Consider the following 27,545-nt stretch of genomic DNA (forward strand, 5'->3'; position numbering starts at 1 on the left):
AAGATATTAAAGAATTTATTAATTGCTACATTTCATACATTGCTGTATGTCTGCAATACAATTCTGTACACATTAATACAGGTTACATAATTTTTATAGTTAAAAGCAAAGAAGGCAACACATGAGTTGTGGTCTCGTAGACAGCGATCTAGTAATCTTGTTGGAACTGTCATCAACATTCATAATGGAGACTGGGTGAGGCGAGGTAAGCGTAATTTACAACAATTAGCATAATGTATGCAATAAATAGAAATTCAAGATAATGTATTACTGTACTTTCAAGTTCAATGATATTTTCATATTGTTTTCTTGCATTCTGTTTGAGATGAATATTAAAAGGGAATGTGGTAAATGAAACCTAACCTACTTTACCTGCTAAAAATTTATAGTATATATAGTACAGTGGCAAATTCAAGGGTTAGGGGTCCCTTGGCTTTTTGTATATTTTTTCAAATTACAACAAAAATGGAGATAAAACAAGAAAATTATATTCAACTTTATGCCTGAAAGTGCCATTTCATAAATTTTCAAACCTCAGCCCGAACCACCACGGTGGGTCTGAGGTAATATTGAACCCCTATCTGTGAAAGTCCATTCTTGGTCCCCCTCTATTTTGAATTCCTGGATCAGCCACTGTAGTGTAACCCATCAATGTTTTGTTTTAATATTCAAACTCTCTTTCTACATATATTTGATAAATATATTATTCCATATGTTACTTTATAATCCAATGATATGTAAATAAGTGCTTATGCAAGAGATTATTATACGATGTACTATGATCTTTTTCAGACAGTGGAGTTGGTGCTGGTATTGATTCTTATTATGAATATTTATTGAAGGCATATGTTTTGCTTGGGGATGACAACTACCTTGACTGGTTTACAGCTGTAAGTACAATACACGATATTTTACTACTACTCTATCTTAGCTGCAGTAATTGTTTTCAGCCATATTTATGCTTCACTATATGAGGATTGCCATTCCCAAACCAGTGTACTGTCGCTAATTGTTAAACTGAGTAATTAGCATAAGAATGTGGCAGCATTGTATGCTTTAGTACAGTGAAGCCATAATAATTTTACTCTTAACTTTGGCAATAGTAAGTCGATTCCAGTAAATGGCCCATCATTTTAAAGTCAGACTCCGGAGGAAAAACAAAAATTTTGATATGTTTTAGCACTGATTTCTCTAAGACAGAAAAAAGTTGTCTGACAAAAAACTGGGGAACGGTGAATAAGATACAGATTTTTGAATATTTAAAAACTGGGGGGAAAAGGTGTAAAAATTAGCAGTTACGCCCCTTTTCCCCCCAGTTTTCAATGATCATGTCTTAAAAATCTATTATCAATAGATAACGATTTTAGTATCATAATTGTTTTAATAATTATCAATATGATTATCACTTTTATGCTTAGCATTATGATGCTATCATGCGTTACATTAGTGATGGACCTTTACTGATGGATGTTCATATGCATCGACCTAAAATTAGATCCAAAAACTTCATGGACTCGCTGCTTGCATTCTGGCCAGGACTACAAGTAAGTTTAAATTTATTTATTATTATTAATATCTTTCTTTTTGTATTTCCTATTATAACCCTTGACATTGCAAACAGTATCAACTAGAATTTATATTTTAAATAAAAATATAACCTTCCTATATTATTGTATGCAAAAGGATTTGTTTATTTTCAGCCAGGGTAAAAAAAAAAAAATTTCCTCCAAGGATAGGAAGCTTTGTTAGCAACCTGTGTTGTGTCTGTTAAATGTTTGTTTATGCCGATTGACCTTTAATAGTTCAAACTATGATGTGGTTTATTGGTTTCAGGCAGTATAAGCAAGGGGTTTTCTAGTCAAAGATGGTATAAGTGGGCCAGACTCATAGGTTGGGTGCGGGCTATAACAAAGTTGCCATCAGGCTGCATGTGGCCTGTTGGTTGCAATTTTCCCACCTGTGAACTAGAAAGAACCAGCTTAAGATGCTGTCATGTATCGCTCCAAATGCATTACAATGAGACCTTATCCAAAAATACCAAAAGACCTAATAACAGTATTCTAGCATCAGAAGAGAAACAAAGTGTACATAAAATTATTGAATGGTTTGTGGTAAAGCTAGGTATTTTTTGAGTACATTCTTTATTGAGCAATATTTCCAGCCACATAATGCCTCCCCAGGCCCATAGCCAGGTCATTTCAAGGGGGGGTTCTCTGGGCATGGGATCCAGGGGCCTGCCTAAGGGCCCCGGTGGGGTCGGGGGCCCCGAAGCCAGAGCAGTTTTTGTGTTTAATGGGTGTAAATAATGTTATAAAAGCAGTTATGTTTTGAAAAAGATCTATGTAATAAAAAGGTGGTAATATAATAAAATTAGAAAATATTTTGTGAGTGGATTTCCTGTACGATTAAAAATCGTAACGGTATTACATCGTGAGTGGATTTCCCGTACGATTAAACATGGTAACGGTACTGGGTTTGGTCTACAGGAGTTCGAACAGGTCATTCCATTCCTAGAAGAAGCCTTTTGATGGAGAAAGTGTACCTTTTTAGCAAAGGTTTGCCTAGGTCGAAACTAACTCTGGCTATATAAAAATTGATTAGAATATTGAAAATGTTATTCGTGTTAATGAATAGATAAAGATTACTACTATGTCCGTTTTTATTGATTGATCTACGTGTATTTACTTTCATAGTTTATATTTAAAATTGTTTATAAATTTATTTAAAATACTATATAAAATAATGTAATCATTAAAATTTATGATAATAATTGATGTTTAAATAAAGCAAAAGATTGAAACATGTTAAATACAGACACAAAGTATACATAGACCTATTTCTAGATTACAGAAAATATGTAAATCTGTATTAAAATGATATAAATTTATATATATATATATATATATATATACATAGAAATATTATGCGTAAATATAGAAGAATAGGAAAAAATTTTGAGCAGCTGAAATATTAACCGAAAATGAACAATAATAATCATTTTGTCATTATTGCATCACGTTTTTGTGAAAATAACCCACCTTAAAGGACTATCTGTCGTTTTCTTCTTTGCCGCAGTGGACGAAAAAAAGTCAGTTATTTTACGACGTTTCATAATTCTTTATCTCTAAAAATTAACAAACACTCGTTTTGACGTACTCCGTTCTGTTGTGTGTGTGTGTGCTGTTGAAAACAACCTTCCTAATTTTGTGACTGGCTATGATGACTGAGAATATACCATGTTGACATTAATAATATTTTGTTTGGGGTGGAAAAAAGGAGAGTCAATTTCTCAAAAATGCTCCATCAACAAATAGGTTAGTGTTCGCTGCGGACAGAATGGCTATGGAATTTACTAACCACACAATCCACAATCAGGTGATTTAAGTCGCAAAACTTTATCTGCATTTGGTGGATTAAGCAAAACTTTAGCTTTGTTTTAGTGGTGCCATTTACTCTAGGTAGACGGCGACCAGTTTCGTTACCGGTTGGTACATTTCTTACAAGCATTCAGGCAAAGGCCAGTCAAAATCGAGACGGGAGCCGGGTTTTTATCGATATTTGCCATCCTTATATGTGAGCCATCGTAAATTCATGGTTTGTCGGAGTTGCATTCAATTAAAATTTCCGAACTTCTGAAGCTGAGATATTCTATGAATGAATGCTTGTATCGCAGGCTAGTATTTAAAAACGGGTGACCAAATAATGAATTAGGTGCTAAATTTTGATTTAATGCTGGGTAAGTTAAAAACAGACATTCCATCCGAGTGGGACTCATTCAAAAATTCGAGGGGGTTCATTTGAAAACAGGGGGGTTCGCCCGCACCATAAAAACCCCCCTGGCTACGGGCCTGCTCCCACAGAAGGTAATTTTTAGTTAGTGATTTAAATTATCCTGACAAGTATATTTATGCCACTTTAAGATATTGATATGATAGTTGATCACAAGTAACCCTAAATATTGAGTTTGTTTTTCATTCAGGTTTTGTTTGGTGATGTGAAACCGGCAATTGAAACACATGAGCTTCTTTACCAGGTCATACAGAAACATAATTTTTTACCAGAGGTAATTATACTTAGTGCATGCGTTACTGACAGCTATGTATAACAATTTTATTGAAATTTAAAAATCACATACATGTTTCTGTTTATTTGTATATATCTTTAATATTCTAAATGGGTTTCTTGACTAGACCTGTTGCCTTATGCCAGTTATTATTGTTATTGATAAATATTTTTGATAATATTATTATTCTTTGTATTTGTTTTCCTCAGTTATTAATATTATTATTATCACTACTATTGTCATCACCAGCAGTAACATTATTATTGTTAAATATTTATCAAGGTGAACCCCTAACAAAATGTGAATAATTATGAGCAGCACTATTTAAAAAATCAAAGTTAATACAGTTATTGATTGAATGTTAATACAGTTATTGATTGATTGATTTATTGATTGATTTTGCAGGCATTCACACCAGATTATAATATCCATTGGGGTCAGCACCCACTCAGACCCGAGTTCACAGAGAGTACTTACTTCCTTTATAAGGTCAGTTAGAGATAAGTACCATATACGGTACACATCACATTATTTTTATCAATCATTATTATTTTCTTTTCCTCTTAACATTTACAATAGTAAATCAATTCCAGTAAATGGCCCATCATTTTAAAGCTTGTGATGTGGAGAATAGGAATATATTACAAAGTCAACAATCATTTTGTGGTCGCTGATGCTGCTTTGGAATGGCAAGCCCCATTTGAATTAAGATCCATGTCATAGAAACAAGCAAGGTAACTTATAGGCCTAGGCCTACCTCTATAGTGCTGTAATTGTAGTTTAGTGCATTGGGGTAGATAACTGGTGATTTGTGACAGCAGTGTTTATAGCAGTTTCCAGTGCGCGAGAGTAGAGAATGTCTGAAATTTTATTTAAATAGGCGCATCATAGTACAGTTGAACTTGCCTATTTTTAAGTCCAAAATGGCATTGAAAAATTTGACTTTGAGATTGTTAATTAATGGAAAAAACAATTTGGCATTTAGATCAACTTAGGAATTTTTTGAGTAGGCAAAGCCGACTAATAGGCAAGTTTAACTGTATATTGTAATCATAACCTGGTTACATTTTAGAGTTTATTGTCCTCTCATAAAAAGAAATGTGAGAAACACATGTGAATCATTTAATGGCTCAGCTGATGAACTGCATGACTTTGTTGCGGGAGTATCATTGGCGATTCCAGGAATTCAAAATAGAGGAAATAGACCACTGCAGCCCCACCATTGTTAGGGCTGAGGTAAGAACATTTGTGGTTATGGCATCTCTAGATAAATAGAAATTGCAGTCAGACCTAAATCTAATTATAATTTTTCTTTTTTCTCCATTTTTTCATAATTTGAAAAAAAAAGTGTTGGGGGTTTGGATCGGCTTCCTCCCTCTCCGTGCTGTAATCTGCCACTAAGTATGCAGCAGATGGTGGAGTGCATGGCCATTACTGATAAGTGTTTTTTTTTTTATGTTCTTGTAGGCAACCGGTGATCCATATTATTTAGAAGTTGGAAAACAGATTGTGGATAGTCTTCAACAGTATGCTCGTGTCCCTTGTGGCTTTGCTGCTATCAGAGATGTTCGAACAGGGGGTCATGAAGACAGGTACTCTATTTTTCATATCATTTATAAATATTGATAAAAATACTTATATTATAATATGAATGAATATGTATTTTTAATAAAGCAACACCGTGTTAACACTTTATTTCCAAGACTGGACAAGAGAATAATAAATGCCAGTCATTACCGTAAAAGCCAGAAAACTCATGGTAATCATAATAATAAGGTTAATAAACCTTATTGTTATGTTTGTATTGTGATAACTACAATAATGTGAATTTGTGAGAGGATTAATAAGATCAGAAATGGGAAACAGTTCTTAATTTTCATGAAACTGCTGATCACATTTTTTTCAACAGAATGGATTCCTATGTACTGGCAGAGACATTCAAGTACTTATATTTACTATTTGCGGAGAGTGAAGAGCTTGGAGTAGCTATCGATCAGTATTTGTTTACAACTGAGGCCCACCTGCTGCCCCTAACACTGGCTCGTATCAAGAATAATGACACCAACCAACCCATACAAAAGGTAAACCTTGGGCTTGAATCTCATCCTAATATTAAATGATATAATAATAATATCTCTAATTGTTATGGCACCAATTCCAAATACGGCAAGTTCAAAAGCGCAACGCTGTGAATAGCCACGGAAGACAAATATTATATTTGTTTTTTTATTATTATTATTTTACTCCTAAATACTGTGTTTTTTTAGTATTTAGGTAGCTGGAAACATTGCTGGAGTTGTATGGTAACTGTGTAGGGTGTGATATGTCCAATTTCACTAGCTTCTGTGCATTCATTTTGATACTTACCATTCATCTTCATTTAATCCTTATATTTTTGCCAATATTTTGTTGCAGGAAGACTGCGCGGATGATACAGTGTCAGTGATACTGGAGCGTTCTTGTCCCAATCATAACTATTTATTCCCTGGCGGAGAACTTTATGCACATACAGTCAGAGAATCAATGCAGATAAAAAGAAAGCCAAGTTGTGGCAAGGACTCAAATAGTAAACCAAAGTAAGGCAATAATATTTCCATGTTTTATTTAGTAACATTGACATACCATTCATTTTTTCATGTATGAATTTAAATGATTTGTTTAGTTAATCTACCAGTCAATAATGCCAAATAAAAAAAAATTATTGTGTGGGCCACGCTCGACCGACGAAAAATATTTTGTTTAATGTTTCAAAAAGGCTGGAATAAGACTATCTTGCTGGATGGTAGGTGGTGCGACAGTGTTATGCAATCGTTTTAAAAAAGATTTTTAAAAGATTTAAAAATGGTTTTTGTTGCATTTTTGTGTATTTTCTTCTTTCTAGGCATAAACATAATTTTGGTAAAAAAAAAAAAAAAAGAAACAAGCCTGTCATCATGTTTGTATGCAAGACATCTTTATTTACAATAACCTAGACTATGTTTAGTGATGTGCATTTTTTTTTTCTTTTAATACTACGAACAGCCGTTTAAAAGCTTCAGAGTTTATTCCTGGCAATGCAGACCAGCTGAGAGACTTGAAAAGAATGGGGATTCGCTTAGTTACCATGAAAGATGGACGTGTTCAACTCATGCACACTGCTTCACAAGTAAGGTTTCCAATTTGAGTAGTACTAGGATATCACTGTTATTTCATTCACAACAGTGTGCCAGAAGTTGGTAACATGCAAAACGTCATACTGTCAAGGTTCGTTACAAAAGACAATGACAAAATTACATAAAATATACAAATATAAGAAAGGCATTGAAGCTTATTTTATACAATTTATGACGCACATTATTTAAATTTTTTATAAAATTAAATTAGTATTTCATTCAATTGGATAAAAGGATTGTTCCAGGAATGTATAGTAGATGAAGAAGGATGAAACGATTGCTTTTTTTAAAATCAAGCAGATTCAAAATTTATACTTAGGGCAAACAAGAGAGTTGTTAATTTTCAAGTCTTAATAAGGTCTTGGAGGTACCTTATTGATTTACTGTAAGCCTACCTTGCTATGAAAGTTACTTTTTTCCTTAAGCAAGACACTTTATCTATGTTGGTTTTTCTCCACCCAGGTGTAAAAATGGGTACCGGCATATGCTGGGAAGGTAAAAACAGACTGCAGTGTGGGAGAGGAATGGCAAACCCCCACAGCCCTGCACAGTTTGGCCCAAACGCCAAGGAGAGAGAGACGGGCACTCCAGCCTGTGATCCCACAGCTTCAGGTTTTGACCTTTACCCAACTACCTTTAGGAAGTTATATTTCACATTGAGTGTTGCACAATATACATTTTGCACCTCTCGTATAATAAGTATTACATGTGTAATCATTTTAGGCTGCTGATACTCAATCTGCAGAAGATGGTCTGCTATTCATGCAAGAGATGATGAAACTTTCAGAGGCTCAACAACAAGGTATGTACTTGTATGTGACAATTCAATAAATATATACTATCTGTGGTATTTTGGCTCATCTTTACCATTACAGATGTCAACCTTTTAAAAATACACTAAAAAGTGTTATCACTGATGTCCCAGATGTAACAGCAATTAGTGGGTAGACTACTGTGTAGGTTAAATTAATATGTCCTCATCATTTCACAAGAATAACAAGCACATGGATAAATTTCACCACTATGATAACTTTGTAAATGGTGTTGACACTGGCCATGTAGCATTGAAGGAATAGACCTCCTGAATACCATTATTGCCACACAAGTAAATACTGTAGACTAGTGGTTGTAGCTTGTGAGTTATTTGGTATCGGGGAGAAAAGAGAGGGGACATGATTAATAATAATTCATCTTATTTTCTTCTTTATAGCAGAATATCAACCACGAGCTGTCCAGTTTGTAGAACCAGCAGTAGTTGGTAATATTGTGCTGACTGCTAATCCTGCACAGTTTGGGCTTGACCTACTGACAAATCCAGGAGTAAGTGTTCATGAATATACCTCTCTGCACTTATAAAATCATACACTCACTTTTTTTATTTCATATTTAGCTTGATATAGCGACAAGTCAGATAGGCCCATGTACAAGATGTTCTATTAGGACTACAGTAATTTGCAATTAATTCCGCTCACGAATAAGCACCACCCTAATGAAGCCTCCAAATATAATATAAGCGCCGCGATGGTTTGCTCATCTTCAGAAGAAACACTAATAATACTTAAAAATACTAAGTCTATATGGCTGTCCTTACTATTCAGAGTTTATATATGGAGGCTATAGCTTTTTAAACCTGTATTAAATGTTAGGTTGAGAGCATCCAAGGAGCTCTCATTATTTACCTAATTTTAATTTTGTACTTTATTGATTTATTCACTATCTCTAATGTTTTTCTTATCTCAATAGGCTTTAATTTCAGCTGGACTCCTTGTAGATTATTTGTTATTGTACCACTTCTGCACTATATATGGATAGATGAGGTCTTCTTGAAAAGGATCAAATAATAGATTGAAATTTTGAATCTTCAAAATGTTTCTTTTTAGTTTTACTGTAGTTTTTACGGTAGTTAAATACAGTACTTTGTTTTGAGTTGAGATCAAGGGGCAAGCCATTGCAATACAGGAGAGAAATAATGGCCCTAGAATGCTGTAAATATCATTTATATTTGTGACAGGTACTTTTCTGATTTCCATTTTTCAAATTTCTATCATTGTTAATAGGTAGCTGGTGGTGTGGTTGTTGCAGATCCTGCTAATGGTTGTTCTGCATTGCAGAATGGAGCATCAGTGAAGGGTCAGATAGCATTAATCACAAGAGGAGATTGTATGTTCATTGAAAAGGTTAGTGCTGCATGTTTTTGATGTTCATTAGAAGGTGAATGACCAGTTATTGTTGTTAAATATATATTTATTTTTGCTGAACTAACCACATCAGAAAGCCAAAACGTATGTATGTATGGCCATGTTTCTCCATAAAATACCATTGTAATTTTCAGCCAAAATAGACAATACTGCATTAGTTAGACATGCAGTTAACCCTTGCAATACTTCCATTTTAAAAAATTTCAAGTGTTGTTTGTTGTAATTGTTTTTACAGGTCCCTGTTGATTTTACCTTTACCTCGCATAAAAATTTGATTCTTTTTAAAATAACTTCTCAAGCTCTTGGCCCTTTTTCACTGATATATGGCAACAAGTGCTTTGGAAACAGCCTATGATAGTATGCAGTACTGTTCTGTAATGAGAAGATATGAGGCTTGTCATCCCAAAACCAGCATTAGTGACCAAAAAGATGAATATTGACTTTTTAATATATTCTCTTTCTTCACATTGTAAGCTTTAAAATGATGGGTCATTTACTGGTTTGGATTTAATATTGCCAAAGATATGTATGTATTATGGCTTCCCTTACAGTATTCAATACTGCTACATTCTTATGCTAACTACTTGGTTTAACAATTAGCAACAGTATGCTGGTTTTGGAATGACAAGCCTCAATGCTAACTGACTGGCATTCCTCAGTCACACTTCTTGTGTTTAATATCTGCATTTTGATTTATAGGCTAGGGTTGCACAACAGCATGGAGCAGTTGGAGCCATTATCATGGACAAAGATAGCCAGAAGGAAAGAGATGAAAGCCATGCATTTGCGATGTCTGGAGATGGAAGTGTTGATGTGACCATACCAGTACTGTTCCTATTCTACAAGGAAGCTCAAATATTACTAGATGCCTTAAAAAAATACCCAGATAAACTTCTTGTTGCATTAGTTGATAAAATTAATTCTGAATGTAAGTAGTGTAAATCCTCAAATAAGCTTCAATGCAGCACTTATTTAAAAATATTGCATGGCACTTTCATTGCTACCTATCTCGCGTATTCCTGTACACCAATATTGTGTTATTTCATCATTTGAACAATGTACACATTGTAGTTAGTTTAATAAATCCGGCCCCTGTTTTACAAAGTGTTTCATTACACACAGGGTAATATGAACGCTTGATTAACATTTTGCAGGCAAAACACGGAGATCTCAGTGTTTGAAGTTTTTTTTACAGAATCAGATAGATGGGGTAATTACCGACATGTAATAATTTGAACACATATTCAGTTTGGAACTTCAGTATTTCACTCTTTGTTTACATTATCGTAGAGCGGTATTGATTTACTTTCACGACATCACGATTATCTCAGTTTCGTTGTGCAAAATTTCGTAAATCTCCAAAAGTGAGTCATTTTCATTTTACTGTTACGGGGCACAGATTGTGGTTCTTGTAGTATTCACTACATGTCAATCTGATCACATACGCACTCTCAACAAGCTTCGGAATACTGTTCAAATTTGCTACAATTTCTGGCGGTGGCTTATACTACTTCATCAAACCCCTTTAGGTCAGAGTGTTAAGCGCCACGGTGCTTATTCAAGGATTTACGGTAGATTTCTTTATACATTAAAGTACTGTGATGCCCTCAATTCTTTTTTGGCATATGCATCCTCATTCTTCTGTGTCTTATGGCCTGTTATAGATTTTAGCAAGATCATTCCATGTTAAGAGATAAAAATATTTTTATAATTACATAATTTGTATGAAATGCACAGTTATTTTTATTCTTATTTGTAGATGAACTTGCTCTTTTAAAGGATGAATACTATTCGGAGAAAAGTGTCAAGGAAAGGCACAGATCTTGCTATGATGCGGTAGGTGTAGCAAACCATGAAGATATCAAGAGTTCTGAGAGTTTGCTATGTGAAACAGACAGCATGTCCTCCAGAAACAAAAAAGAAAACATTGACAGCACAAATGAGGATATGATTATATCAAAATACAGTCTGGATTTTTTGCAAGATATTTATGAATTGATGCTGGACCAGGTAGAACAGGGAGAGCAATTGCCAGAACTCCAGGAAGCAAAAATAAAAGCAATGCAAGAAGTATTAGGGAATTCACAAAAAGAAACAGATTTTTTGGAAGAAATTTTAAAATTAAAAAGTATTCAGAAGATATTTGTGACTGAAAAAGGGGAGAAAATAACAAATCATGAATGGAAAGAAGAAATTAAAAGAAGACTTAATGATATACAGAACAGAAATAATGAACATAATATAGACATCTTACAGCAAAATCTAAATAATAATGGAATTTTAGAATTTGATGAAATAAAAAATATAAATAATAATGAGAAGGATGAAGCACATATAGATGTGGAGGAGGATGAACATGAAGGGTTATAATGAAATATTCACAGTATAATACTTAATTATTTATTACTTTTAAGAAAATTAAATCATATCAGCCTATTATACTGCTGTATATTCATGAATATTTAAATACAACATAAATATTTATTTATTCATAATTATTTTCTTTATACAGGTCTCCAGTTAAAGACCACTTCTGGTCTTTGTTAAATTGGGACCACATAAAAGTGGTCTTTAATTGGAGGGAGACCTGCATTTTAGAAACTTCACGGGTCACAATAAAAAAAAAACCTTTGTCCAGATTTGCAATGATTTTTGTTTTATTTTATCAACTAATTTCATGCCGTGATGTGATGTGATAGATGTAACCACACTAACTATATTTGGTGTCGTGGACTGTCGGCAATAGATCCGCCTCAGGAAACCCAAACACAAGCAAAAGTAGCAAGAAGAGACTCGACAGTGGCAACAACATCAACCACTTCACATCATGTTTCCATTGCATATTAAATCTACAAAATGAGGAAAAAAGAGCAATTAAACTCAACTTGTTAATATAATTATAATAGAATGTTGTAAACCTGTCGCACAGATAATCAGACTTTACAAATGAATTAGAGTTGGCAAGACCCAATGGCTATGTTCTCACACGGCTGCTAAAGGTTAGCAGGATCCGGATCCTGCTAACCATTAGTTGCCGTGCGTCCGTACGAGAAAATCCCGATCCGGATACCAAAAATATGATGATTGAATCACTGGCCAATAAGAAACTGGAAATTGTAAACGCGTACGTGTGATTGATTGATGATAAAAACGCGCTCAACTTGCTAACCGTTAGCGGTATCCGGATACTGCTAACAGTTAGCACTAACGGTTAGCTCCCGATCCGGATACCAGGGCTCTCGTGAGAACCATGCTTTAATTGACGGGAAAATAACCAAACGAGTCTTGCCATCTTAAAACCAGTGTATGTCGCTAAATGTTAACTGAGTAATTAGCGACAGAATGTGGCAGTATTGCATACTTAGGTACACAGAAGCTACTGTATATACTTTTACTCATAACTTTGGTGATGTAGGAAAGTGAATAATTTTTTGGTTGGTAATACAATATTTTTTATATATACTGTAATTACTTCAGCGGATTTTAAATTTGACCTGTGGTCATCCAGATATTCAAATGGTTTTTTTAAAACTATTTATATTTGGTAATCTGTATTTTAATGCATGTTAAATAATTCAATCATAAAAAAAACTTTGGCATGTTTCCAGATTAAGGAGACAGTATTAGCAACCTTTATGTGCCAAACTGTTTTTGTGTTTTCTTCTATTCATTTAATTTGTGGATATGCAGTCTTCTGGATTGATTTTTATTTCAAATTATTACTGGAAACTACCGAAAAGAATGTTTTTTAGGCCCTATATTACATAACCATATTGGTTATAGAGCCTTGATAATTGGTCAAAATTAGAATTACGCCCTTGGTCAATATATATTTTAAATGTATTGTGATGATTTGTTTTTTTAAATAAATAAATACACATTATGGTTAATGCAGTCAGTCACATGAAGCATGGAAAAATACTGTAGTGATAGTTTTATTTTGGGGTTATATGACCTTAACCCCCCCCCCCCAAAAAAAAAAAAAAAATTAATAAAAATTTAAAAAAATAAAAAAACAGACCTAGCTGTGAATGTGGTAGTAATTTCTTGTGCAAAACCATTGGTGACATGCACAACAACAGTACTTTGAAAAGGGTGAGGGGGACATGTTACTGTGAGCTGATGCATTCCGGCTGATGTGAACTCCATTTTTTCTCCAAGGTTATAGCTTCCAGCACGAATCTACCAAAATGAAGAACATCCTATTACCACTCATTTAGGAAAGTTAGCAAATGACCATTGTATATTTGATTCGTATATTTTTTATTGTCATAAAAATGTCATGATATTTGTTTTCCTTGTTACATATGGTAAAAATAATCAAAAGACAATATAAAGTTAGTTAAATGTGTTCTTATATTTGTTAGTTTTAACTTCAGGTTGACAAGAGTCTGTCAAATCTATTTACAACAATGTAATCATGCAATGGATGAGTTGTATCTTCCAAGGTAAACTTAAATTTTTTAAGTAAAAGTACTATTGCACAAAGAGTCAAGATTAACCACATCATTACCTATCAACATGCTTGCCTTTTTAACAGTTTTGTATTTGTTTATGGCTGTTTTCGGAGGTGTGTTGATTATACCAAATCAGTGCAATAAGTCATAACAGATTGGATGACATGAGTAGATAATGATGTGATAAAGCATGGATTAACACAGAAGCCTAAGTATTTATGGTTTTCAACAATTTCAACCAGTTCATGATAAATAAACATTAATTATTTATATCACAGACTTTCTGTAATTTCTTTTGTTTTATGTACATCAAGAGTTTGATAATTAGATTTGCACCAACAAATAAATGAGTCAACATGGGAGTTGTAGGCAGTAATATCATTATTGGTAATTTAAGGCCAGTAAGTGTATGGTCTGCATATTTCACATGAAAGCATTCGGAATGATCGTCAATAAGAGTGAAAGTCACTTGAGTATATGCTAAAAAGAAGTGGTGAAAAAAAGCACATCCTTGAGGACCACCTGTATTGTACAAAAGTTTACTGAAAGTTTTACTGTTCAATCTATCATGTAAATACAGTAGTCAGCAATCCGGAGGTTTAATCTGGGGTTAATATCTACAGCTCTCAAATCATCAACTAATAAGTAGGGCTGTATAGTATTCAGTTTGTACCTACCATCACATAATATGATTTCCAACGGTATTGCTGTGGGCGATTATCTTGAATGTCAATGTCAACTTGAAATGTTGATCCAGTCAACTCCTTAAAATTATCAACAACTGCCACCTGAAACTAGAAAAAAATAAATGTATTTCCTTGTAATTCCTGTTTTAAAACCCAAAACACTCACAAATTGTTGATAGATTTCTAGTAAGTTGAAGTAGGGACATGGAAACAGATTCTCTCCTGCTAGTTGTGGTACCACTTCTAATTTAGGAGATTTCAGTTCTTATGTTGAATATCAAGGGGCATTTATTTGAGTGTATACGTATCCATTTTACACACAAAAAAAAATATAAATGCCTCCCTCGAATAAACACCCCTCAAAAACCCTTCTCAACAATAAGCGCCAAGGGGCGTTTATTCAAATAAATATGTAAATGCATGTACATGTACAACTTATGTATTGTCTGTATTTTTGAAGATTGCAGTTTTAGCAGAAGATATCAACAAAGTAATAATGCTTAATATAAAAATAGTACTGTAGGAGCGGTTGGTGCACCAGTTGTGGCTTGGACTCCCAACCTTGAGGTCGGGGGTTCGAAACTCTGGCTGTGAAAATTACTTGTGTCCTTGGGCAAGGCACTTTATCTACAGTTGCCTCTCTCCACCCAGGAGTGCAAGTGGGTACCTGGTAGGTTCCAACACAACCTGCGCTGATTACTAGCTGCAATATTATGGAATGATAATATAATTTCATTTACTAATTTAATTTGGTGTTTCAATGTGTTCCATATGTGTTTGATCCAATGACCGGGGTAGTAATGTGAAGCACTTAGAGGCCTTGTAAAGGCATGAAGCGCTATATAAGAACGACATATTATTATTATTATGGTAATTATTCAAGATTCAAGATTTCATATATTGTCCAAAGTAGAAATACTAGGCAGCAAACAATTCATTCGACAGTTAAAATACAAAACATAAAATATATATACAAAATAATGAACATATGATTATAACATGTAATTAAAAAACAATATATAAAAAGCAAACATGTTAAAAGTAGTTAATACAGCTGTAAGTGGTAATGCTGAGTACTAATAGTATTCAGAACAAAGCACTATGGGCCGGACTTATCAAACTAGAAATCAGCTTAAATTTGTCTCAAGTCCATGTTTTTGCTTAAGTCAAATTTATCAATATTGCTTAGCTTAAAAATTGCTTAAAATTAAAAAGTCGATTGTATGCATGCGCCATCTAAGACGATTTTTAAGCTAAGGTTTTGCTAAGATGGTTTGATAAATCAACTTAAGATATTTTCTCAGGGACTTCTTAACTTTTTTGACATTTGCTAAGCTGGGATTGATAAATTCCGGACCAGTTCACATAAATAACCTTTATCTTTATGTATCAGAATAAATATTATCAAACCTGTACTGTACGATAGTTGCAAGCATGATTACACTTTGGATATTACACAAATAACAATATGTGTTTCAAGAGAAACAGAATATTATGATTGCGATGGATATTGGGGAGAGCTATTATTTTATTTTACACATATAACGAGTTGTCCATGTTCCTTTGTTCTACATCTGTTTGTTCTACATTTTAGGCATTTGAACTTTGCCTTGGTATGTACTTACAACATTTAAATAAAGAAAATATTACATTTTAGTTTATTCTGTCCCAAAATTCAGTGATCTTTTTTACACGTAACTTACTTGGTTATTCCAAAAAGTGAACTGATTCAAAGTCGGTGTTTCACTCTTCCAGTCAGAAAGCAAAGAGTGCTCTACATTTTCGTTATTACCAACTGCCAGAGAGAGAAGAGTGCCATCCATGGTAGCCAACAGAAGTTCTAATCCTGGAATGGTCTCCATTAGATTTGCAGACAGCACCTGAACCAAACTGCGTTCATTAAGTTCAATGGCTTGTAAACACTGCCCTGATGATGACAATATGTAGAGGTTCCCATCATGTCCTGCAATCACCTACAACAATAATCAACAATCAATATGACAATGCAAACAAAACAACCAGAGTTATCACTCTAGAGTGCATACATCTGCCCTATGCCTGAATAAACAGGCAGTGTATAATGGATGAAACTGCAGCATACCCTCAATGATAATGGAATCACCAGTCGCATTCAGGCACACTTATTTTCTTTAGTGCCACAGAATACCCTTAAGAAAATAACCTGTCCTATTCAGGCGCACTGTTTTCTCACATGCTTCCTGAATACGTGAGACAATTCCATTATTTTCCTTTACGCTAGAGGGTAAAAAATCAAATTTCTGTGACCCTGGCTGTGTCCTCCGACCTTTTCTTCCAAAAATTGAATGGCGTCTTTCTTTAGTATGTACCATTCCACTAAATTTTATGAAAATCCATTCATTAGTTTTTGCATAATCTTGCTAACAGACAGACAGGAAGAAGACAGACAGCAGTAAATGCATAACCTCCTTGGCAGATGTAATTATCCAGCCTTCTCTATTCATACACAGGCATTTCTTTTATTGTATATAGCCTGAAATTTTAGGGGAAATAAAAAGTATTTTACAGGTGTATGTGTAATTCAATTGAAAAAAAGGTGTTGGAAATATAAATAAGTCATAATCAACAAAAAGAATATACAGTAAAGCTTACTATGTCAACATTTGATGTGTCTGGATGGAGGTTAGTAATGAGGACATTAGATGTAATACGGCCGCCAAGCTGATGATGCCAATCTTCTACCAATGACCCAGAATCACCTTTGAAAGCCCACACAGACCTACCGACAAAATATTTTAAAAACAGTTCTTTCAAATTTTAATTTTATTTGATTTAAATTCAACCAATAATATAAGCTTTTTGTAAAGCTGGTATTACCACCAACTGCAAAACCTGTGGAAAATCGTATGCAAGAATTAAGCAGCCTTAGTGTTGAATTGTTGCTATGGTATAAATAGTTCTGTTTGGGATAAAGTGGGTTGTGTGCATGACTGTAGGCCACGGAACTTAAAATTTTTCTATTCTCAAAAAACTTTTTAAACTATCCCATGGTAAGGTGTTAAGCCGGGCACATAACTGCGTCGTACGACTGTCACAACCGAATTCGAATTCGAGTCCACTCCCTGTGAGCACTATACAACGCGACGCCATCTGCTGATTGTCGGTGGCTGTCTGAACACATCGTCATTAAAAATTATCCGATGCACGCACGTGGCGTTGCGTTCTTCATAGATTTGTTGGCGGCAGTGAGTGCCCGGCTTTGAAAAAAAAAATTGTCAACGTCCCTATTATGGATGCATTGATCAAATAATGTTATGGTAGGGTGTGTGAACATGTTCGATTGGAAGATATATCTGATAGTCAAAGGGATCTTGGATGATTTGTGAGCATTAAGCTTTGTTTCATAGTGGTAACATCTACTGTGAATCATAATATATTAGAACTACTGTACTGAAAAAGTACCATAATTCTTCTTTTTAAACAAACATCTTTATAAAGAGCCTAAATACGCACCCATCATCAGAAGCAACCAATACGTCAAGTATACCATCACCATTAAGGTCAACAACTCTTGAACCAGCTGATGAGGTACCTGATATCTCTGACTCCCAAATTACGTCTCCCATGGCATTCACACACATTACATTACCACTATTATCTATTACTATCAGCTCCAAAACACCATTCCCATCTAGATCCTCAACTGTAACCTGTATAACAAAATTTGTGTACAAACAGAATTTAATTACTTAATTTAATTCCTCCCCAGGTCCCCTCTATATTGAATAGCTGCAGCACTAAAGGTATGTCAAATACTCATATCATTTACAGGGGTGGATTTAGTAGGGAGCATGGGGGAAGGCAGCCTTTTTGCCACTAAATTTTAAAAATTTCAATGCAAATCAATGTTAGATGCTACTCACTTACCTATTCTGAAACTGTTGTGCACCCCCCCCCCCCCCCCCCCCCTTTCCAAAAAATAAAAAAATACCGTAGAGGTTGTACGTTGTGTAAGGCCATTACTGTTTTCACAAAATGTTGCACACCTTTAAACTTTCAGTAGAAGATACTATCTACTTTTAACATACATATAACAACATAATATAGTATAATGCAATATTACAATACACAATCTCATCTTCTAAAAAAAAAAAAAAATTATTAGCATTACAAAATCCAAAACCAATATAATAATTTAAATCTTACTTGATAACACAATTTTACATTTAGCCAACAAAGATATAACAAGTAATTTTTTCAGGGATTTTTTTTTGTTCTTTTGTTTTACTAACAGTAACAGTTAATTGCTAGATGCAAGATGATTCAAGATAGTTAAATATACACTGCCAGAAAAATTGAGGAAAATCTCCAAAATTAAATAAAATGTTTAAATAGCTCATTTAAAAGAATCACATACGTTCTTGAAGATCACAAATCTGGAAGAAATATATCGTAGCACAATCTGCTAATAAGGGCATTTTTTGACTACTGTATCGACCAGTGAGTGCCTCGGATACAATGGCATATTTTCACTAAATAACAATAACTGAATTGTGTTAACATTATTAACAAATTTATTGACTCAAAATTGTTCTTTATTTAAAAGGTAATATGTCTTTTATTTGCCAAGGTCTTTCTAAAATTATAGTTGAAGATGTAGCAATATTCAATATTATGCCATTAAATTATCTTCTGGGCTTCACAAACACAGACTGATTATCTCACATCCTCGCAAAATACCACTGTCACAAGTATCTTTAAGCATTATTGCTGGACACTTTACCTGACCATGAATTGTTCCAAATGACTTTGGAAAGCCTGTCCTCAGATGACCATTGCAATCTAATACAATCAAACGGCCAGCTGATGTACACACTATAATCTCCAAAGGTCCCGAGTTGCCATCTAAATCTATAACAGTTGGTGTAAAAAGCTGGTACGCTGGGAACTCAGCTGATACCTGAAAGCATAGTATTTACAGTTTACAGACGAGAGAGCAGCTTAGCTCAGTTGGCCAAACTGGTGGTAGCCACTATGTATGCACCTGTCTCTTATACACATCTAGATGTGTATAAGAGACAGCACATCAGAAAAATTGAGGAAAATCTCGAAAATTAAATAAAATGTTTAAATAGCTCATTTGAAAGAATCACATATCTGGAAGAAATATATCGTAGCACAATCTTCTAATAAGGGCATTTTTTGACTACTGTATAGACCAGTGAGTGCCTCTGATACAATGGCATATTTTCACTAAATAGCAATAACTGAATTGTGTTAACATTATTAACAAATTTATTGACTCAAAATTGTTCTTTATTTAAAAGGTAATATGTCTTTAATTTGCCAAGGTCTTTCTAAAATTATAGTTGAAGATGTAGCAATATTCAATATTATGCCATTAAATTATCTTCTGGGCTTCACAAACACAGACTGATTATCTCACATCCTCGCAAAATACCACTGTCACAAGTATCTTTAAGCATTATTGCTGGACACTTTACCTGACCATGAATTGTTCCAAATGACTTTGGAAAGCCTGTCCTCAGATGACCATTGCAATCTAATACAATCAAACGGCCAGCTGATGTACACACTATAATCTCCAAAGGTCCCGAGTTGCCATCTAAATCTATAACAGTTGGTGTAAAAAGCTGGTACGCTGGGAACTCAGCTGATACCTGAAAGAATAGTATTTACAGTTTACATACGAGAGAGCAGCTTAGCTCAGTTGGCTAAACTGGTGGGCTATAGCCACTATACGCACTGAACCATGGACATATCTCTTGGCCCTGGTTCAATTCCCATCGCTGCTCTCCTTGAATTTCAGCTACAGGGCTGAATTGCAAGTTACAACAGCACACTGTCTTTCGGATGAGACGTTCAAGCCGATGGTCCTGTGTGCATTATGGCCCATGTGCATGTTAAAGAATGCAGTACACTCTTCGGAAAAGAGTAGTTGATTGTCACTTGTTGTACTGCCCAATCACTACCAGAAGGACCCTACTGGAAATAAGTCTTTTTCAGACTTTGGTGGGTTATCCTTGGTGTTTACACCAAATAAATCCATCCATATGCAGTGCTTTTGAGGTGTGGTGTTTATTTTGGATTTTTTTCCAATTCAATAATGCATTGCAATGAAAACAATTGACTGACATAATTATTCAAGTATATAAAATATTCCACAATTTCAGAAGCAAACATATAAAAAATTAAACATTTAAGTATTTCTTTGTTAAATAATTACTTCAGACCTGATGCTATATCTTTATGATCTCAGCAATTACAGTTTTAAAAGCTTTACATCAGTAGTGGCACCCCTTTCCCATACCATACATTTGTTTTATTTATATCATTTTATTTCTTTATTGGGATGAAGCCACCCTCCCACCCATCTTTGGGGCCCCTGAACCTTGAGGAATCCAGTTCAAAAAACCAACCGAACCACTGATAGTTACAGTATGTCACTCAATGCTGACAGGACTTTACTTCTTTCTTAAAATGAAATTATCAACATTGTCACTTAATCAGAAATGATTCTTGAAGATCATAAATGATACTGTATGCAACTACTGACCTTTGACATCTCTAGAGGCACTTCAAATAGAACTTGGCCAGATGTTAAATTCATCACAACAATGGCACTGCACAGAAAGTTTTCAATACTTATGTTGCCAAATCTATTCCTTTTTAAATCAGTTTCAGGTAAACTGCAAAGCAAACACTACAAATGTACAATCAAATGAAACAAATTGGCAAAAGATACAAAGAATTCATTGCATGCTGCTGAACCCATTCAAACCTCTCCTGAATTACTAATTGCTTTTAGAAGGGAGAGCAGCATATAAGGCGAGACTATTTTTACACCTTTTTTTGTGAACTTATTATTTTATAGATCATCAGAGGTGGGTGGAAAAAAAAAATAAATTTGGTTTCTTTTTTATTTAGCAAAAGGTTTTGCCAAAAATATCTAGATGAAGAAGAAAAAATATATAATTTTATTGGTGAATGTAAACAGTGTAGTAATGGGATGGTTAAAATGTATATAATTAGCAAGAAATATACATATCTTATCTTTGGTGATTTCACAGCTGGCGTAATTAAAAATGAAGAAAAACTTTTATTTATTTTTTTTAATTTACATTTTTTCGTGGTGGCAGCTGCTTCTGTAAATTTATATTATTTTTATTTAAAAGTATTAAATATTTACTATATTTAAACATATTATAGGGACCCCAATGGAAACCAATTCTTATATATTTGGGTCGTCCTAAATTTATTCATTCACTTCGTTTTATTTAATGGCCGTTTTTTTTTTATATTGTATATTGTATCATGATGTAGATTTGAGATAAAAACAAATAATTGGCCAAAAATAAAATTTCATTTTTATTCAAAATCATCATTATTGGCAGTCGGTGGGTTCACTAAACAAGGTATCAAAAAAGTTTCACCTGAGAGAATAGAAGCAATAACACGGATATCTATAATTTAACCTACACACATTTGTAATGATCAGTGTGTTGTGGAAAATACATTACCTGTAAGTCTGTTCATCAAAGTAGTATGTAACTGGCATGATGAGTTCCTCTATTCTGCCATCATTGTTAAGGTCAGCAAGGACAGGTGTTGCCAAAACATGAGCATCTATGCTGATATAATCTCCATCATAGACGATACCCGACTTTCGGTTTACTCCACCATCATCAGACCCCACAAACTCAGCATCATTTTTTCTTCTTGAATGCTATTTATCAAATACCATCAAAATTAAAAATCACTTAAGTTTTGCATGCTTTACTGGACATTCATGCCCTATTTTACTTGGTATTAGGTATGCATTTTCGGAAGTAGGTCAATTCTGCCCCAAGTCAACTTGGCCCTAGCCAATTACTTGGCCCTAGCCAATTACTTGGCCCTTAGTCAACCCGGCCCCAAGGCAACTCGGTCTCAAATCAACTATGCCCCAAGGCAAATCTACCCCAAGTCAAGTCGGCCCCAAGTCACCTCATCCCCATGTCAACTCGGGCCCAATTCAAGTCGGGCGCAAGTATGCACAATAAAAGCAAATATCTTAAATGAGATCTCACAGTAATTAATAATTATAGACATACCAGTTGGTAATCCTGCTTATAAAGAATAGTGTGAATGTTGCTTGGATCCATTTCTATTTCCAAATCATACCAAGATTTCTTTACAACAACATGGCCAACCTGAATGCAGTAAAATATAAAATATTTTACAGGTTAACATGTTGAGTGGTATTTTATTTAATAACATAAGAATGAAGGCAAAAGAAAAAATAAACTTAATTTAAGGCATTCTTTGTAAGCTGACTCTTTATGCTCAACAATGTTTCAATAACTGAGATTCGTATTTAGAAATGTTTGGATTTGTTTTGGATTTCTGCATTCCTCTCTCTCTCCTTTTTTTCTACTCCCACTTTTCCTCTCTTTCTTTTATGTGGGACATCCTAGCCCCCATGAGTACTCCAATGCTTTGACCTCAATGAATTTCAGGTAAAATTGATACCACTTTAATGCACCACATGAAACAACATCTACCTAAAGAAACTTTATTTGGGTCCTTTATCTAATGCACATGAAAACCATCTTTACAAAGGAACACTTTTAAAATCTTTCCTTTCAACAATGGAAACAGGGCTTATCATTTATCAGCGAAGGAAAGCACTAACCTTTAGTGTTCTACCCTGTAGCTTTTCACCGGCAGATGTTAGGAAGATTATCTCTCCATCAGAAGTTGTTAGAAGTACCTCATTCTGGCCATCTTGGTCTATATCATACTATCATCCAAGACAAAAAAAAATAATTTCCCTAAACACCAGTATAATTACATTTGAAGGTTGCAAGATATTTCATTTAAATTCACGAGGACATTTGGATTTGGGCCCTGTGGACTGGCAATAGCCACAGTACAGTGCCTATTACAGGTCAGTTTACAATCTTTTCAGCTTTTTTTCGTGCACATGAGCTATATGAACAGACTTTAACATCTCATTCAAAATTTTACACACAACACTTAACACAATTTAGGAGCCAGGGCTGGAAAAATTGTATGGACGCATGACTGGCAGTCAGAACGCAGACGCACTCAACTATATACTGTATGTGATGACATCGCAATGCACTGCCGAATCCAATTCATTTATTTATTTATTTCGCATCCAACAGTGTATACACCCATTACAGGATGGAAATATTTAATTATATATAAACTCCTCTAATAATCATATAAACTCATCTAGGAATCATCCTAAATTTTATGTGTTAAGACGTGCACTGAACTCAATGCGCTTGATGGTCGTCAGCCGACACGATTCTAGGAAGAATACAATGCGGTGACACGCGCGCAACAGATCGTTTTGAATGATGACCCATTTAGACTGCTACCGACTATCAGCAGACGGCGTGGAATTAGATTCGTTGTGCGACGATTGTACGATGCAGTGCCCGGCCTTACAATAGCCTATCACTAAACTTGGATGGAGTGGTGCAATTTTAGCTAAGTTTGAATTCACATGAAAATGAGTACTTACTAACAAAGGACTTGCATGGAATGTAGCACCTGGGAATCTGAATGGCCAATGAGACTGGTCAGGAGTCTGACCTGTGTCCCCCCTAATTACGGATATCTCTTCTGTGAATGAAGCTATGATAATATCTAAATGTCCATCTGCATCAATGTCTGCCACTAAAGGTGTAGCTGCAATCATGCCTGAGCCACACTCTGCACTCCATGCCATTTGCAAATTATAATTACCACAATCAGGTCTACAAAGATAAACACAAGATTAGTTTTATTGATTGTCATAAATAAAATAGACAAAAACAATGTTAAAATACACTGTGACACCAAAAGGTTTGAAATTATAAGCTCAGGGCTGGAGAGGTCCTGGGTGTATTATTTGGGCTCTATGTAATAAATGTTCTATAGGCCTATACTGTAAATACAAAGTAAAGGTCATAAGTGTAATAATTTTGATGATAAATCTAATTGAGATGGTAATAATATGTCAGCAAATTTTATATAGCACTCTACACAACTACACCTTATAGCCATTCCACTTAAATGCAGGAAGTTCGACCAGAAATAACATTAGTACAAAAATTCATATTTAACTAAAATCTTAACATGTAGGCCTAGTTAAGCATTTTGAATCATCTTTAATACATAAAATTACCTACTTGAATTTGTCTTCATATTCACTGCCATGTTGAGAATAACTTTGATGGGGGGTGCATAGAACAGCAACAAGGAACACAATCATGGCTTGGTTGAAAATCTACCACATTTAAATGATACATAATCTGGAAATTTGGGGAACCTGGTAAAGAAAATAAATGTATTCTTTTTAACAAAAAAATTCACCTAGCCATTGTACTAGTAGTAACAAAAACACAAGTATAAATAAAAGTACAAATACAAGAATATAAAAGTAATTTGACCAGATTGTCATGCCTTCTCCTTCACAAAGCATTAGAAATTTAAAAACAAAACTTCAAGAAACAAGAAGCATAGGTACGTAGGTTTTTCCTTGATCCCCACCAACCAACCAACCAACCTCTAGACTTAAACTCTTGCATGCTTTTTTTTTATTAAGATGAAAATTCATGGTCACCTATCATTCAAAAAAAAATTATTGATACAGACAGCCCAAAAAACAAAACAGCGCATTCATTAAAATACATTTAGCCTACAGTATGGATGCTGTCTCTTATACACATCTAGATGTGTATAAGAGACAGGATCAGTGTATTGTGGAAAATACATTACCTGTAAGTCTGCTGTCTCTTATACACATCTAGATGTGTATAAGAGACAGTCGCTGCTCTCCTTGAAAGGCCTATCTATGCTGGATTCCCAAGCAAGGCATATCTAACGCATAGGCCTACTAGTACTAGGTCTCGCTCGAACGAACGCAGGCCTAGGTCTAGCTAGGCCTAGTACTGTAGCCTAGCTAGACTGGCTAGCCTAGGCTCTAGCTAGGCTAGTAGGTAGGGCTGGCCCTAGGCTCAGTTATTATAGATAGGGCCTTGTGTTAGGCCTAAAACTGTACGAAACTGGGAACCACCAGAAGACACTGACGCATGAAAGATTACTAACCGTACCATACCTACGTACCTGCTTGTAGTAGGCGCCTAATTATTATTTTTTGGTATACCAAATATACCTCATTATTGTAGTAGTATTTTAAAGGCCTATCTATTCTCGACTCTACGGCGGCCAGTGGTGTTTACCGTTGGCAAAAAGGATACTCAAGAGGGCGCATTCTACTAGTAGGTTAAGTTGGTTAGGGTTAAAACAACGTACCTCCCTTGGCTAATGCTGTATGGGACAGTTGGGACAGTCCCACACAATTTTTCTTAGGGCACATAGAAAAATTATTAAATTACACTCTTTAAAAAATATGATTAGGGAGGGTGGTTTTTTTTTTTTTTTTATTCGAACAATAGATTATTTCGCTTTTGTGTTTATCGATGAGGGAAGGACTGGTTGATGGCTAGAACAGGTTTAGTTATTTAAAGAAAATGTATTTGGAAGTCACAAAATTGCATTGTTATTTTATGCTGCTAAAATACTTCTTTTTTTTTTTAATTCCCGCATCAATATTTCCTTATTTATTAACTCGGGCGGGAGCAGACTAATCTAATAAATTTTTCCTAATGGGTCCACAAAGAATGGGTCGACATTTTAAAAAAGGTTTCCAAATTATGTAATTTTATGCATAAAATGGGTCGACTTTTTTAAAAATGGGTCTAGATTTTACAAATACAGATTAAAATATGTAAAATGGGTCCAGGATTTTTCATATTTTTGCGTAAGTGATGCGTACACATTTTTTAATTTTACGCGTAAAGTGGGTCCACCATGATATTGTCCCGCACTGTTTGAAAACCCTGGCTACAGCATTTTTTAGAGTATAGGATACAATAAGAGTAGTGGTTACTAAAACCCCACTCACCCCCAGCTTTTCACTTCGGCAATTCATAACAGGCCTAGAACTAAATAACCGCGAGGCCTACTGTGAGTAAAAACACTTTATTGATTTTATTTACAATTCATAACCGCAAGGGCGCAATATAGGCCTAAATAGGCCTACCCAGGAGTCCATTACCAATCCCAGGTATAAATTCCAGTGGAACCAGTTGGAAATCCCAGCTGGTCCTACTCCGGTTTCCAACTGGCTAACTGGTTTTCAACTGGTCCAACTGGAAATTCAACTGGTACAACTGGAATTCCAACTGGTACAACTGATCTCCCGAACTGGTTTAACTGGTCCAACTGGCCTATCCAACTGTTGAACTGGTCCAATTGGTAGTACCAACTGGTTGAACTGGTCCAACTGGTCTATTCAATAGGTCCAGTTGGTCCTACTGGTCTACACAATAGGTCCAGTTGGTCCAACTGGTCTACCCAGTAGGTCCAGTTGGTCCAGTACAGTCTGGTCTACCTAATAGGTCCAGTTGGTCCAACTGGTCTGCCCAATAGGTCTAGTTGGTCCAACTGGTCTACCCAATAGGTCTAGTTGGTCCAACTGGTCTACCCAATAGGTTCGGTTGGTCCAACTGGTCTACCCAGTAGGTCCAGTTGGTCCAAAACTGGTCTACCCAAGGTCCAGTTGGTTCAACTGGTCTGCCCAATAGGTCCAGTTGGTCCAACTGGTCTGCCGAATAGGTCCAGTTGGTTCAATGGTCTCCCAATATATCATCAACAGTTACATACTCGGAAACATCGTTCCGCCCCTCAATTTTTTTATTGGTTATATTTTCTCTTACTTTACAGGGGCGGATTTAGGGAGCTGGACGCCACTTTGCAGTGGATTTTCCGGCCCCCGTCGGACTGGCCTGAACCCCACCCCTCTCCGTTGTCTGATGCCACGACAGTAACAACCACGTCGGATAGGCCTTCCCCACCCACCCCATCCCCTCCCCCCCGTCGGGGAGAAAAACCGCAATTCGTCGGCGAGAAAAAAAAATCAAAAATTATGT

At 35.1% G+C, this 27,545-nt stretch overlaps 2 protein-coding genes across 3 annotated transcripts in view; one reads left to right on the forward strand and one right to left on the reverse strand.

The window, feature by feature from the left end:
* Window positions 1-12,050, forward strand: part of LOC117099867 (ER degradation-enhancing alpha-mannosidase-like protein 3) — a 21,336-nt gene extending 9,286 nt beyond the window's left edge. The window contains exons 7-20 of one of the 2 annotated variants that reach the window (XM_033239384.1): window positions 100-205; window positions 793-890; window positions 1,419-1,544; window positions 3,980-4,063; window positions 4,469-4,552; window positions 5,531-5,655; window positions 5,973-6,144; window positions 6,479-6,639; window positions 7,085-7,208; window positions 7,939-8,017; window positions 8,426-8,535; window positions 9,273-9,392; window positions 10,113-10,341; window positions 11,173-12,050. In XM_033239384.1, the coding sequence (XP_033095275.1) occupies window positions 100-205; window positions 793-890; window positions 1,419-1,544; window positions 3,980-4,063; window positions 4,469-4,552; window positions 5,531-5,655; window positions 5,973-6,144; window positions 6,479-6,639; window positions 7,085-7,208; window positions 7,939-8,017; window positions 8,426-8,535; window positions 9,273-9,392; window positions 10,113-10,341; window positions 11,173-11,783 (2,229 nt within the window). In that variant the 3' untranslated portion in view covers window positions 11,784-12,050. The remainder of the gene's footprint in view (window positions 1-99; window positions 206-792; window positions 891-1,418; window positions 1,545-3,979; window positions 4,064-4,468; window positions 4,553-5,530; window positions 5,656-5,972; window positions 6,145-6,478; window positions 6,640-7,084; window positions 7,209-7,938; window positions 8,018-8,425; window positions 8,536-9,272; window positions 9,393-10,112; window positions 10,342-11,172) is intronic. The other variant, XM_033239385.1, reaches the window with a different exon arrangement.
* A 2-nt stretch (window positions 12,051-12,052) lies between these two features.
* On the reverse strand, window positions 12,053-25,806 carry LOC117099868 (protein DEFECTIVE IN EXINE FORMATION 1-like). Its single transcript, XM_033239386.1, has 14 exons — window positions 25,678-25,806; window positions 24,741-24,880; window positions 24,092-24,326; window positions 23,231-23,338; window positions 22,650-22,748; window positions 22,077-22,282; window positions 21,113-21,245; window positions 20,040-20,216; window positions 18,049-18,245; window positions 17,188-17,314; window positions 16,260-16,529; window positions 14,548-14,664; window positions 13,435-13,595; window positions 12,053-12,262 (listed from the first exon to the last, which is right to left on the reverse strand). Exons 2-14 carry the CDS (start codon window positions 24,821-24,823, stop codon window positions 12,124-12,126), a joined length of 2,052 nt encoding a protein of 683 aa, XP_033095277.1. The 5' UTR covers window positions 24,824-24,880; window positions 25,678-25,806; the 3' UTR covers window positions 12,053-12,123.
* Between the last annotated feature and the right edge of the window lie 1,739 nt (window positions 25,807-27,545).

The sequence above is a fragment of the Anneissia japonica genome, unplaced genomic scaffold (genome assembly GCF_011630105.1).
Source record: "Anneissia japonica isolate Jap-2015-1 unplaced genomic scaffold, ASM1163010v1 scaffold288152_len142926_cov155, whole genome shotgun sequence".
Classification (NCBI taxonomy): Eukaryota; Metazoa; Echinodermata; class Crinoidea; order Comatulida; family Comatulidae; genus Anneissia; species Anneissia japonica.